Source organism: Ranitomeya variabilis, chromosome 4, assembly GCF_051348905.1.
Source record: "Ranitomeya variabilis isolate aRanVar5 chromosome 4, aRanVar5.hap1, whole genome shotgun sequence".
NCBI lineage: Eukaryota > Metazoa > Chordata > Amphibia > Anura > Dendrobatidae > Ranitomeya > Ranitomeya variabilis.
The window spans coordinates 521609256-521624255 of record NC_135235.1 but is presented as its reverse complement, the minus strand read 5'-3'; the positions used below and the strand labels follow the sequence as shown (position 1 = coordinate 521624255).

Sequence of the window (15000 nt, the reverse complement as noted above, 5' to 3'; positions counted from 1 at the left end):
GAGTCACATCAAGATGAGCCTAGTCTGTCACCACACTGGGCACTGGGGTAGGTAGCTAACCCTATAGTATAAAAGGGATCTAGGTAGTATGACAGGATCCAGGAGAGCCAGTGGATCTTGTGGGGGGGGGGCACCAGTCTTTTCTAGGGTCTGGTCACTCCTCTTCCTCTTCCTCAGTCTCCGGCTTTTCCTGGCTGATTGAGGAAGGGCTGGAAGCCTTATTCTCCTTTTTCCATTTCATCCTGCGGTTCTGGAACCAGATTTTGATCTGTCGCTCCGTCAGGCAGAGCGCGTGTGCGATCTCTATGCGCCTCCGTCGCGTCAGGTAGCGATTGTAGTGGAACTCCTTCTCCAGCTCCAGGGTCTGGTACCTGGTGTAGGTCTGGCGGCCTCTCTTCCTGTCTGTGCCTGCAATATTACAAGGGGCATGGATCAGTCTGAAGGCCACTATGGCTACAGTGTAATGCATGGGGGGGGGGGGACTAGCATTCATGGGGGGCACACCTTGCCTGGAATCTGCTATCTAGAAAGCCTAGAGCACCATTCTCTCTAGGTTCTAGAATACTTTTTTTTCCATGATGGTGATGTAACGTATTTGTCAGCTACATAATTGTGTGGGGTTCAGAATTGGAGTCTGGCTGTGGGGCACTACGGGCCAGGATTAATCAGATAGGTAAGACTGTGGGGGGGCTGTAATCAAAAATGTTATTCGGTGCAGGGGACTGAAAGAATAATTAATAAATAGATAGGTATTTGTATAAGTATCTATGGGGGGGCTTTAGTAATCAGATATGCTCTCCAGTGGGGGCCTACAGACCATTAGTAAGATGATATTTAATTTTTTAGGGTTTTCTGTAGACAACCAGCATTTAGATATAAGTGAGAGGGAAAGAATAATGGCTATAACATTAGGTCTTGTCTGGGCACAGCACAATGCACATGTGTTTATATGTAGTACACGCGTTTGTGGTCAGATTACATCCACTGTGACGAATTGCTGGATTACTATTTGGAAGTTGAGTGGTCAATGGGGGGATTATCCCTGGTTCAAATTATCATTACAACGAGACTACATGCAGAAACTTTCCTATTACGCCTGTAGGAGCTGACTTACATCTCAGCTTTATGAGACTATCAACAAACTTATTTCATTCACTTCACACACAATAACTGCCTGTCAAAAATTTCCATTTTCTAGATATCAGTGCTATGTGCAGACTTTGTAAACTACCCCGGATAAACCTTCCAACAGATACATTTGAGTATATTTCAATTATAATTATATAATTATAACTGGGACAGGTCATTAAGATACCTTGGGATATAACAGAGAAGATAAGTAAAAAAAAGTAGCTGTTATTTACATTCGGGGGGAAAAATAGATAGGCTGATAGTCAGATGATAGACAGATAAATATATAGACGGGTAGATAAATTATCGATAGATAGATAGATAGATAGATAGATAGATAATTGATAGTCAGATGATAGACAGATGATACATGGAAAGAATGATAGATAGAAGGATAGATATATAGATAGATGGATGGAGAGATAGATAGATAGATAGATAGATAGATAGATAGATAGATAGATAGATATGAGATAGATAGGTAAATAGATAGATAGATAGATAGATATGGGATAGATAGATAGATAGATAGATAGATAGATAGATAGATAGATAGATAGATAGATAGATAGATAGATATGTACATATGGGCTAGGATAGGCATTTCCACAATAACCATGTCCCTGTTGATCTGCCTCTAGCTCAGTGTAATGCTTCTCATGAATTGCTGGAATCCATTTCCCCTTTGTCAGCCACTTACTGCACATTGAGGATCTGCCAGCTCGCAGTATATACCGGGCATCCTGCACCGTGTATCATCCCTGCTGGTGTGTGCACAGCTCCTTAGCCCTGATTTTATGGTGCTCGCTTGTTTTGCTTGTAAACTTCCCCCAATCCCGGGCTGGTACCACCACATCTCCAGCCCGGGCTCTGTACAGATCACTGGCCATCACGTCTCTGCCTGTGTGTGACCCCGCCATCCCAATCACTGTGGTGTGAGCGCCATTGATGAGCGGGGATTAATCCCAGGCGCCCTGTAATCACCTCTCCATCCCTAAGGTGCCTTCCTTCCCTCCTTCCCTCCTTCCTTCCTTCCTCCTTCCCTCCCTCCTGCTTCTTACCTGTGCTCCTCATCCAGGGGTAGATTCGGAAGTTGCTCTCCTGGTGCAGCTCCGGGTCCCTCTGGTCGCCCTTTGTGCAGTTCTGCTTGGAGGAGTCTCCGGAGCACATCAGGGAAAGGTTCTGCTCAAACGGGGAGCAGTGCATGTTATAGGGGGCTGCGTCCAGGCCGTAGCCGGAGGGGGGGTACATGGCCGGGGGCTGCAGGCTGCCCCCACTGCTGTAGATGCCGGCCATGGAGCCCGGGAAGGACGCCCCGCTCCCAGAGCCATAGCCCGGCCGCGGGGTGCTGGAGGCGAAGGCGCACGAAGTTTGCTCCGGGAAGACTCCGGACGGGAAGACAGAAGTTGCAGTTGGATATTTGGAGAATAAAGCATTGGCATAATACAATGAACTCATAATTTGGCCGGATGATTTGTAGGCCGGGACGTTTTAGTGTCGGTTTTACGAGGTACCGTGATATATTACAGAATTAGAGTCCAGATTTACACCAAAAAGGACCCCCTTTTTCCTCCCTGACCATGTGACTGCAGGACACGTGATTTCCCAGCGCCCAATCCAGGCCATGCATCCCACAGCTCTTATAATGTGGAAAAAAAATGTTGTAGAGCTGGATTTATAAAATATGATAAATATTTGATGTCCTCTAAGATCTATGATATAAAGTGCACTGGCGATGTAGTCGATAAGTGAGCGGTAATCTGCTGCAATCCCACTGCTCAGACCCACTGCTCAGGCACACACCGCCAGCCTATTTATTCCGCTATTGATTTGGCTGTAAGGCTGCTGTCTGCGCCCGGTGAGATCGCGCTAGCTGGGCCATAGTCATTAATGCGTAATGCGAACCACAGAGCCCAGCCATCCGGACGGGAGATCGTGCCTCTTACTGCTGGCAGATGTGCCCAGTCGGGCTCTGCTCTATGGGCCAGAACCAGGTCCCCACAAGTCTCAGGCTCTGATCACTCTCATTCCTTGTCTCACTCCCAACCATCCATTCTGAGGTCATTGGACACGTACACTGAGCTGCTCTGTACCTTTATGCATTAACCCTTCTCGTGCCAGGATGCACACATCCATTTCCCTATGTACAGCCTCTTACTTTTGAAACTTGTTCTATTATTTTTTTTAATCATTAATAGACACTGCCATTCACTATTCTTGAATTGTAGAGTCTGATTTGTCTTTTTATGTTTATTTTTTTTTTTTTACATTCCTTCTTACACTACATGGACCTTAAGTGTATTTTAGAATGCAATGAACTAGATGGCCCCCACTATCTGTATGCATACAGTGATAATTATCTAAAAGAAACTTGTGCTAATCTGTCTAATTATCAGATTTACATACATTAACCAGTCTTACCCCGAAGGTCTGCAAATTTATAAACTGAGCAAAAAAATAATTTTAATTCTATATCTCACTATCACTGTTATATATACTGGGGCCCATGGTAACGTAACGTTTGCAGACCCCTTTCCTAATAATATATACATACATAACCCCCGCCATCCCCATAAAGAATAGGCATGAGTGCTGTACAGCAGAACTTGTTAGTGATATTCATCTTCACTAACACACATTACAGATACAATTAACCAAACTAGGGCTGAAATTCCTATATAAAGTATAATACAAAAGTAACTCGTGTTAATAACTTAATCGTATTCACATATTTACATTTTTTTAAACCTTCTCATACTGTTAAGACCTGTATTGTAAATGCAATGCACTGAGACAAACTTCTATCTTTATATATATATATATATATATATATATATATATATATATAGCAAATAGCAAGACAGATAGAGGATAGAGAGATAGATATGGGATAGATAGATAGATATGGGATAGACAGATAGATAGATAGATAGATAGATAGATAGATATAGGATAGATAGATAGATAGATAGATAGATAGATAGATATAGGATAGATAGATAGATAGATAGATAGATAGATAGATAGATAGATATGGGATAGATGATAGATGGATAGATAGATAGATAGACAGACAGATAGATAGATATGGGATAGATAGATATGGAATAGATAGAGATTGGATAGATAGATAGATAGATAGATAGATAGATAGATAGATAGATAGATAGATAGATAGTTTATGCATAAAATGAGATTACCTGCACTCATCCAGGATCCATGGCTCTCTCCTCCCGTTGATCCAATCATTCCAAGCCCTAATCATATGCACAGCCCAATAAGTGGCCTTACAGATCGCATTATCTGAGCACAGGACACCTTTATTTCTCCTTTTTTCACCCCAAGTGGAGGAAGTGAAGCATCAAAACTCACTGCTGCCACAATCCCTCTTGTAAACTTTATTGTAACTCCTTCTTCCGCCGCTTCCATGTTTAGACAATAGGACAAAGTGTGCAGAACCATAAAATAGAGAATTATCCCATCCCCTAGTTAAAGGAATTCACGTATACAGTATACACTCTGTTCACAGTAACCCTAAAATCACAAGTGGCTTTTCACTGGGCGCATGCTAACTACATCCTCGCACACAAGGAGAATGCGGGGTGCCAGGGACAACAAGAGGGGGATCTAGCAGTGTGTTAGAGGGAGGGGGACTACAGCTCAATTAGGCAGTTTCATGTTGTTGGTCTGTTCTTTTATATATATATATATATATGTAAAGAAAATACAGTAAACCACATAGAGAAATAGTGCACACACAACTTCTAGAGCAAACCTTTCCCAACAAAACAACCCCCAAATGATCATCCACAAAAGCTATTGCGTTATACACAAACACTACAAAGTCAATTGCTTCCCTCCTCAAGAAGGTAGTAGTTTCTCCTTGTCTTAGGGGCTCTGGTTAGGTTTTAAGTCGGATGAGAGGGGATTACAGCTACAGCAACATTGTGCCCCCTCCTGCATCTGTCCAGGAACATAGGACGAGGATTGGGGACAGTTGGAGAGCGCCTGTTCTTTCCAGGAACACAGGGCGAGGACTGGGAGAACTAGAGAACGTCTGCTCCAAAGGTCCACACTAGTCCAGGCTCTTCTCGCCCTTTTGTCCATCCAATGCGTCCTCAGTGTCTTGTTGTGACCTCTCCATTTTCTGTTTCTCCAGTTCCTCCTGCTCACATTTGCTGCTGGGGAACTTATCTTTGTTGTTTTCCTTTTTCCATTTCATCCTCCTGTTCTGGAACCAGATTTTGACTTGTCTTTCAGTAAGTCCCAGAGCATGAGAAACCTCGATCCTCCGTTTGCGGGTCAGGTAGGGGTTGAAGAGGAACTCTTTCTCCAGCTCCAAGGTCTGGTAGCGGCTGTAGGTCTGTCTGCCTCTCCTGCGTCCGGCGGCTGCTGGAGAAGACAAAGGGTCAAGAATAAGAATAAGGTCGGAAATATGACAAACACAAAGTACAAAGAGTATACAGTCAAATAAATAGAGGCAGCACAGGCTACAAAGGGCTGGGGAAGGAGGGTGTGAGGAGCCTGGGAAGTGTCCAGCAGTAAAACCCAAACCTCCATCCGGGCAATTAGACTATAAAGCAATTTACAAGTGCACTAGTTACCCCCCCCATAAAACAGGGTCACTTTATGGTTGTGATCCACCACTGCTCACCTTGTGGTCTCATCCATGGGAAGAGCTGTGTGGGTGAGGGACTCTGCTCCGAGCTCTCTGCCTCTTCCCCCAGGCCGGCGGCGGCTGAAGACAACTTGCAGTCGGTGTATTGCACTAGATCCGAGTCCTGGCTGCTGAACAGACTCTGCCTTTGCAGAGGGTCGTATCCATAGAAGCTGCTGGGGTCCCCATGGCAGGTCACAGCGCAAGGGTTCTGCTGGAAAGAGGGTGAGGACAAGGAGGACGTTCCATGGTAAAATTCCTGAATTTGGCTAGGGTGCTGGAAGCTGCCCCCAGCACTGGGTCCATATACCACTGTGGGTCTGCCACCTAGGTCCTGTGCAAAGCCACAATCATAGTAATTGGGGCGCAAAGACTCCCCTGTTTTGTATTTGGAGAAGAGTGAATTGACAAAATAGGAGCTCATTTTAATTGTTCTTTTTTACAGACTAGAGAAAAGAAGAAGTAGAAGAAGAAGAAGCAAAAAATATCCTGGCTGGTTGTGGCTCTGATTTCCAGGAATATAAAAGAAAGATACAATCAAAAGTCTATGCCTGGATGAGATCGCATCCCTTGTTTTTTATCATAATCAAAAAAATAGCACTTAAGACTTGTCGCTTTACATTTCCAGGAAGGGATTGCCAGTTCATAAACAGTTTCTGTGATTTACTTCGCAGCAAATGACTTGTTTCATATTTTGCAGCGTCTTTTCACGAACATTTGCATCTATTAGCAGCGCCTCCTCCTATTGGCTTCAGCGCTCCAGCAGGACTGCGCGCAGGATTGGGAGAGGGGAGAGGTGGAGAGACACGAGCCCACCGAAGAAATAGCACATACCTAGCCCACCCCGAAGAGCCATTTTTGGGGAGTGCGGAAAATTCTAGAGGGGGGATATTTAGTCGTTAATTTGGAAATTTTAACGAGGCAGTTTTAGCCTTTTTAAATGTCAGGGTCGCTTTAGAAAACGGTAAAAGTACACGATTTAATTGCTACGAGTTTTTACAGGGTCCAATAAATGTAATTGGTATTTTAATACAAGTTATCAAATCATACAGTTTCTTAGGCTAAACATATTTTAAAACAAACGAGCCAGTCATATTTAACATTTTAATGATCAATTCCCCCTATTATTGATAAAGGTGCAGGAACACCCCCTCCCCCCACCCCCATAGAAAAGGGGGCCTGTAAAGTGTTTAGTAAACTATAAAAGGCTGTAAAGCCGAGATGGGGATGTTGTTTATGCCGCAGAATATAAAAAGCGTTAGCAGTTTACGAGGCTTCTCCATTACAGCGATAAAATAGCAGATTCGATTGGAACCCTACACATTATTATAGCAAGATGCTGCGAGTGTCAATACTGAATTAAAATCATCATTGTCTTCACAATAACACTTTCTCTTTTTTTTTTTTTACTGTTTTTTTTCTTCCTTTTTTTTTCCTTTCCCCTCCAGGCAACTGCTTATTATTACACAGGCCAGGCAGGGGAACAAGGCAGGGATGACCCCCAAACATTGGCCTCTGTCACTGCTGGTGTCCCTATGCGTCCCCCATCCTCCATCATCCCTGCACATAATAATAATCCCCTTATCGCACTGCTCAGATAAAACACACAGATCCATTCACCTCTCATAAACGCCTTCCACAGGCACTGCTTTATAGGCGCCTTTATTACAGTGTACTGCGCTGCTGTGGCTGCAGGCGCCATGTCCATTTATATCAGATGCTGCAGGGATTCCCTTGAGTTCTCTTAGCGTGATTATGTAGGAGTATGCATTTAACATTTTTATCTATCTATCTACCTCATATCTATCTATCTATCTATCTATCTATCTATCTATCTATCTATCTATCTATCTATCTATCCCATATCTATCCATTATCTATCTATTTCATATCTATCTCATATCTATCTATCTATCTACAGTATCTATCTATCTATCTATCTATCTATCTATCTATCTATCTAACTCATATCTATCTATCTATCTATCTATCTATCTATCTATCTATCTATCTATCTATCTATCTATCCCATATCTATCTATTATCTATCTGTTTCATATCTATCTATCTATCTATCTATCTATCTATCTATCTATCTATCCCATATCTATCTATCAATCTATCTATCTATCTATCTATCTATGTATCTATCTATCTATGTATCTATCTCATATCTATCTATCCCATATCTATCTATCTATCTATCTATCTATCTATCTATCTATCTATCTATCTATCTATCTATCCCCTATCTATTTCATATCTATCTATCTATCTATCTATCTATCTATCTATCTATCTATCTATCTATCTATCTATCTATCTATCCCATATCTATCTATTTGTCCCATATCTATCTATCTATCTATCTATCTATCTATCTATCTATCTATCTATCTATCTATCTATCTATCTATCTATCTATCTACCTATCTATCTATCTATCTATCTATTATATTTATATTATTTATATTTATCACCTAGCAATTTCACATATTAATTGTCACTTCTATATCTGATAAATACTTAATACTACATGATGGCTTTCAGACTTTACATTTGTTTTTTTTTTTTTCCTTCAGACCTAATTCACACTAAAATACTACATGTACCTAGGACCTACCTTTCCTCCGAGGCCTGAATTGTATTTACCTGTTCAATATAAATGACTATATTGGGACACATTATCAGGCAATAGAAATATATCTCTTTCTGAGAGCGCTTTACTGTGATGTGACTTTGATTCCAGTAAGCAAATGTTACATTTAAATGGAGTCTGGTAAATAATATTTATGGAAGACTGTTGTTCAGCTGACAAATGTGTTACCTTTGTATCTGTATTTACTGGTGTCACAGTTCAGGAGATTTTGCACAGAAGTGTACAAGGAGTACATATTTATTAATACAAGATCTGCGACACTATACTATTGATTAATACGTTTTGATATAACTTCATGCTTGGTTTTGCAATTTACCTGTGAGAAAGAGACATTGAACGGGAACATTGTGAAATATAAAGCGAACTGGTGATAGAGAAAAGACCGGAACTTGTTAGTACACCCAAGTATAAAGCACACATCATACACACGTAAAAACAGAAAAATATGCATTATATATATATATATATATATATATATATATATATATATATATAATGCACACACACTGAAAACTCAACTCAAACATATATAACACACACAGATAGCATACATATGTAACACACACATCATACATACATATAAGCAGAAACACATGCACAATAAAAAGATAGCACATACATATAAAACACACACTGAGGAAACACACATGAAACATATATAACACACAGGTAGCACACATATAGAACAAACACCATACATAAAAACACAAACACATGCACAACACACAAATAGCATAAATATATAGGACATAAACAAACACACTACGAACACACATATCAAACATACATAAAAAAACAAACATACACATGCACAACACACAAATAGCACACTTACATAACACACAAAAAGAACACACATTACACACACATCAAACATACACAAACACATGCACAACACACAGATAGCACACATACATAACACACAAACATATATACATATATAACACACACAAGCATATACATGCATAAACCATTACATAAACCATGCACTATTGCTTCCACAGAGGTGCAATGGTTCTCAGGAGTACTTTTTGCTGTAAATTAAATGGATTGTTAAATTAAATTATGGAATATATCAGACTATGCCCCCATAGATTTAGAGGTTATGGTAACATTGCTTTACAATGGGAAATTAGGGCACACCGAAGCCAGGCTCTTTGGTTTAATGCTCAGAATTCTTCCACATAATCATGCTAATTACACCATCTTACAGATTATGCCTCCGAATGTCATATTCATCCTGTGTGATTACAACTTGATGAATCCTCTGGTGATCTAGCACCCACTTTCCCTGACAGGAGGTTTCCAGAAATGACCAGAAGATCTGTCAGCACAAGGTCCTATTATCACATAACACTCAATATAATTAAAGTGTATTTGGATATCACTGTGCGATCTGCAGGGAAGAATCTATCCAGAACGGCATCCTAGCAATCCTAAAGTATACTAATCTTCCCCCTGTGCTATTCTTCACTAATTTACTGATTGTTAAAACGTTTTACAGTGTCATAAAGCTGAATTATTCGCTCAAGTTACATTTAGGAGATATTTTGTTTTGGTGTTTTATTTCTTATGACGAACAGACATAACAATTTCTGGGAAGGAAAAGAACAGCTATTTTTGTTATGTAAAAAGGGGTAGGTTTAGTGCAATTTTTAAAGCTTTTCTCTATGTAGTTTATAAGGACTGGAGACAAAAATCCAAAATTCATAGATCAACAGCGCCACCTAGTGAGCGCTTCCAAGAATAACTTGAATGATACCATTATAGAGTCAAGTTCTCCAACTTTTGTTATTAAAAGCTAATGTATACGTTTATCACTTAGTTATTTTTTTTTATTTCTGTTTTATATATATATATATAATTATATTTTTTTAAAGAAAAAAGGAGCGTATGTATTGCCTGAAACATCTTCTAGGTGATGGTAAGTAGTTAAATAAAGGAGTAAATGGGAAGCACTTACTGGAGCTGGACTGGGGGAGAGTCTGGACAGCTTTGGTATGATACTGATAAAGAAAACACAATTTCAGACGTCTGGCCACAGTTCTCTTGTTTGAAAGTTTATGGCCTGAATTCTTGCAGCCAGGAATTGCTCAGAGTTAAAAAAAAAAAAAAAAAAGAAAGAAAGAAAGAAAGAACAAAAGACATTAAACCCCAGAGAGGAGTTTCCAAGGCTTCTGAAAAGCTCCAGAAATTCCCAGCTTCCCTCTGCCTCATCATATATTTTATCTGAGCTGTTGAAAGGTATTTACGTGTTCCCCAGTCCCAGCCCTCTGTAGCCAGGAAACTTCCTCAGTCTCCTCACTTCTCTGCCTATAAACTTTTACAGCCCTTATATACTTTTATGACACAGCACTAAACGGAATTTTCCTTTTTATCACCAGCACTTGCTTTTTAAGCCCTTCATCCCTTTTTGTTTTTCCAAAGAATTATGCAAATAGGCCCCTAAAAGAGAGAGAGAGAGAGGGACAGAGAGCAGCAAAGGCTGAGCCTCTTCCAGGATAACATCAGTCCTCTGCTCTAGCTGGGCTTCCCTGAGTGATAAAAGTCCTATTATTTTTTAATTCATGTCGGTGGAAAATAAAATATTAAAAGGACATTGGTGTCTGGTTGCTGGGACTGACAGATGAGAGATTTTCTATAAATCAGGTCACCAGTATGTGTGCACACAATGCAATCTCCTCCACACACCCTCTCCATACATGTCACAATGATAGCAATCTCTGGGCCTTCCTACAGTCTAAGAATCAGAGAGCAAAAGCTATTTGTGAAATATAGCTCTAGAAATAGATGTTATACTTTACTATATACCTACAGATATTTATATGCATACACACATGCAACACACACACATATATACAGTATATATATATATATATATATATATATATATATATATATATATATATATATATATATATATATATATATACACACATATATTAGTTGTGTTGGTAATATAGTTATGCATTCAACACATAGGATATGTTTTTTTGTTTATTTATAGCTCATATCTATTGAATGTACACATATTTTGCAGATGTATGCACATATATGTATATAGATGTATATATATTCCAAATGTTTAATAACGTGCGAGTATATATATGTATATATAGCCGAACTTCAATACACACACAAACACACACACACATATATATATACACACATGCAGAGTATTAAGTGATTATATATATATATGTATACATACAACGATATATATCTACACACATACACTGTGTATCCATAGTATTAAGCTATATATATTAATACATATATACATACACACCCAGAATTAATTGATATATAAATGTACACACAGTACTAAGTTTTATATGTATATATATATATATATATATATATATATATATATATATATAATAGGACATATATTTAGATACCCAGTATTGAGCAACATATATGTATATGTATAAATACACACCGCATTAAGTGTAACAAGTATATGTATATTTATACACCCACCCGCACATATTTACCTATATATGTAAAGAATAATGTATATGAAATCAGTGTGCAGTGATAAATGAAGAGGATAGCCGGCAGCTTATATTACTACTGTAGTTTAATAATGGTTTGCAAATAACACATGATGAACTTGTCCATTGTAAACAGCCGGGTCAGCCCCAGTACACACTACATTAATAGATATTTACACACAAACACAAAACTTTCAAGTATAGCAGATTTCAACAACATAAAAATATACAAATACTTTGACTTGACACAAGAACAAATTCTACATTTCGTATAAACTTCATTTCACAATAAATTAGAAATAGCTACTTCTATGGAACATTCACCGTCTTCTGTAGATCTAGTGTACTAAAAACAAAGGAAACTTTTTTTTTTTACTTCTTTATATTTTTTCTTGTAAATTGCTTTTTTTTTTCTAAAAAACTATTTTAGCAAATCGGGATTTTTTTTCCCCAGTGTGCTTTCAGTCATAATCTTCTGGCTCAGTATAAAAGGGGGTCTTGCTGGCTGAACTTCTGATAGAGAGAGTGATTATTAAATATATCTGTATCTCTGTATGATAATGCTGATGGCTGTGCCTTCATCTGCGGACTGCGAGGAGACACCCAGGTGCAGCTTCCCACCTGCAGGCAGGTACCACATCCTTTATAGAGGGACAACATGTAGGACAGGACGGCACAGAAAAGAACATTAGCTGCCTGCTGGCTACTACCTACAGCCTCCGTGTGTCATGCAAAGAAAGATGGCCGAGTCCTAGGCAAGTGGCATCATAAATAGGGAGCAGGTGCATTCTGGAGGGGGAAGAGGACGGGTTAATCCTTCCCTTGCTCCTTGTTCAGTTTCTTCATTTTCATCCTCCGGTTCTGGAACCAGATTTTGACCTGTCTCTCGCTCAGATTGAGCAGCCTGGCCACTTCATGCCTCCTGTCCCTGGTCAGGTACATGTTAAACAAAAATTCTTTCTCCAACTCCAAGGTCTGGTATTTGGTGTAAGGACATCTCTTTTTCCTGGAGGATCTGGCATGTAACCAGTTAGCAGAGGGGTTATCTGCGCAAGAAACGGACAAAAAGGAAAGATTAAATGTGTAGAAAAGTCCTAGTTCTATACAATGGCAATAACTAGTAAGCAAAGATATAATCACAGATACATGGGGGAATGAGGACATAAAGAGATCTAGGCAGCCAGATAACTGACAGGTGAGCAGAGAGCCATATACTTATAATAAGAGATTACAGGCAGAAGATTCAGAGAGGAAGAGTGAGTGATAGATAAATGATCAATACATAAGGAAAGCCGCGCGCGTGTGTGTGTGTGTGTATATATGTGTATATATATATATATATATATATATATATATATATATATATATATAAATATATACACATATATGTATATACTCACACACACATATATGTATATAAACACATACATATAATACTAATAATATATATTACACACACATATATGTATATAAGCACACATATAATACTAATATATATTACACACACAAAATATATAAATATATATATATTCACACACACACAAACACATATGTATATAAATATACGTATAATGCTAATAATACATATTACACACACAAGCTATATAAATATATATGCATATACACACACACGATACTAGTGACATAGATTGTACACACACACACTATATATATATATATATATATATATATATATATATATATATATATATATATATATATATATATATATATATATATATATGTGACATGAGTAAATCTCGCGTATGTTTCTGAGGCAGGGGTTGAGGAGTGTGTTTGTCCTGCAGCAGGCAGTGACCGGTGTGCTGCTTTATCGGTGACTATTATGTATTTTCTGCTCTCACAATAAACCCGTTTTCTGGGGTGAAATACACATGACAGGCTGTGTCTGGCCGCATCCTCCTGCTCCGGATAATGTGCAGGAAAATGAAATATTAAAGAGATTTAAATTAGTGAATAATTAATAGGTGATAATCCGGCGGCGGCGATGTCAGGGCAGACTGCGCGGATTCCTGGATCTGCAGCTACTGATGTTTTTCTAAATTTACAATTGCTAATTACTCATGCAGGATTTTTCCTTTTTTTCGTTCGGGTCCTTTCTAATACAGTATATTAATCGTGCATTAAATCCTATACAGCAACTACCGATCATATCAGAGCAAAAGAACACACGAATGTTTATTACATACAGATCAACGAGTGAGAGCTGTAGATAATGGTAGCACTGGTTACATACAATATTGGCTCTTCAATTCACCCGTAATTACACGAACAGTAAATACAGGTTGTGCATTGTCAGATATTGAGGGTACAACTATTAGCATATATGCATAATTATCTAGCAGATAAATGATACTGGATTATCCTTAAAGTGACAGGAGCACAAGAAGGGACAGTAAGTACATTACACCGTGGAGGTGGAGAAGAGCACAAGTCATATATCAGGGAGACTGTCCGAGTATAGAGTTATTGCTCTATCTATTATCTATCTCTATCAATTTATATCTATCTATCTATATATCTATTATCTATCTATCTGTATCTATCTGTATCTATATATTTATATCTATCTATTATCTATCTATATCTATCCAATATCTATCTATCTATCTATCTATCTATCTATCTATCTATCTATCTATCTATCCCATATCTATCTATCTATCTATCTATCTATCTATCTATCTATCTATCTATCTATCTATCTATCTATCCCATATCTACCTATCTATCCCATATCTATCTATCTATCTATCTATCTATCCCATATCCATCTATATATTTATTAATCTACCTATCCCATATCTATCTATCTATCTATCTATCTATCTATCTATCTATCTATCTATCTCATATCTATTTATTATCTATCTATCTATCTATCTATTAATCTATCTATCCATCCCATATCTATCTATCTATCTATCTATCTATCTATCTATCTATCTATCTATCTATCTATCCATCCATCCATCCATCCATCCATCCATCTATCTATCTATCTATCTATCTATCTATCTATCTATCTATCTATC

The 15000-nt window shown here is 38.4% G+C and overlaps 3 protein-coding genes across 4 annotated transcripts in view; all 3 read right to left on the bottom strand.

Moving 5' to 3' along the window:
• The window catches only part of HOXB7 (homeobox B7), a 4006-nt gene extending 378 nt beyond the window's left edge, over positions 1-3628 (bottom strand). The window contains exons 1-2 of the mRNA XM_077257683.1: positions 2193-3628; positions 1-408 (exon numbers count right to left, since the gene is read on the bottom strand). The exon at positions 1-408 is cut by the window's left edge and continues 378 nt beyond it. Of these exons, the coding sequence (XP_077113798.1) occupies positions 155-408; positions 2193-2589 (651 nt within the window). The 5' untranslated portion in view covers positions 2590-3628 and the 3' untranslated portion in view covers positions 1-154. The remainder of the gene's footprint in view (positions 409-2192) is intronic.
• Positions 3629-4428: 800 nt separating this feature from the next.
• Positions 4429-6285, bottom strand: HOXB8 (homeobox B8). Of its 2 annotated transcripts, none has more exons than XM_077257681.1 (2): positions 5786-6285; positions 4429-5523 (listed from the first exon to the last, which is right to left on the bottom strand). In XM_077257681.1, the coding sequence occupies exons 1-2, from the start codon at positions 6210-6212 to the stop codon at positions 5207-5209; spliced, it is 744 nt and encodes a 247-aa protein (XP_077113796.1). In that variant the 5' UTR covers positions 6213-6285; the 3' UTR covers positions 4429-5206. The 2 variants fall into 2 exon arrangements, with proteins under 2 accessions (XP_077113796.1, XP_077113797.1); XM_077257682.1 differs by having other exon boundaries at positions 4429-5520.
• Positions 6286-12024: 5739 nt separating this feature from the next.
• HOXB9 (homeobox B9) overlaps positions 12025-15000 on the bottom strand; it is a 3713-nt gene continuing 737 nt past the window's right edge. Inside the window, exon 2 of the mRNA XM_077257680.1 lies at positions 12025-12990. Within this exon, the coding sequence (XP_077113795.1) occupies positions 12755-12990 (236 nt within the window). The 3' untranslated portion in view covers positions 12025-12754. The remainder of the gene's footprint in view (positions 12991-15000) is intronic.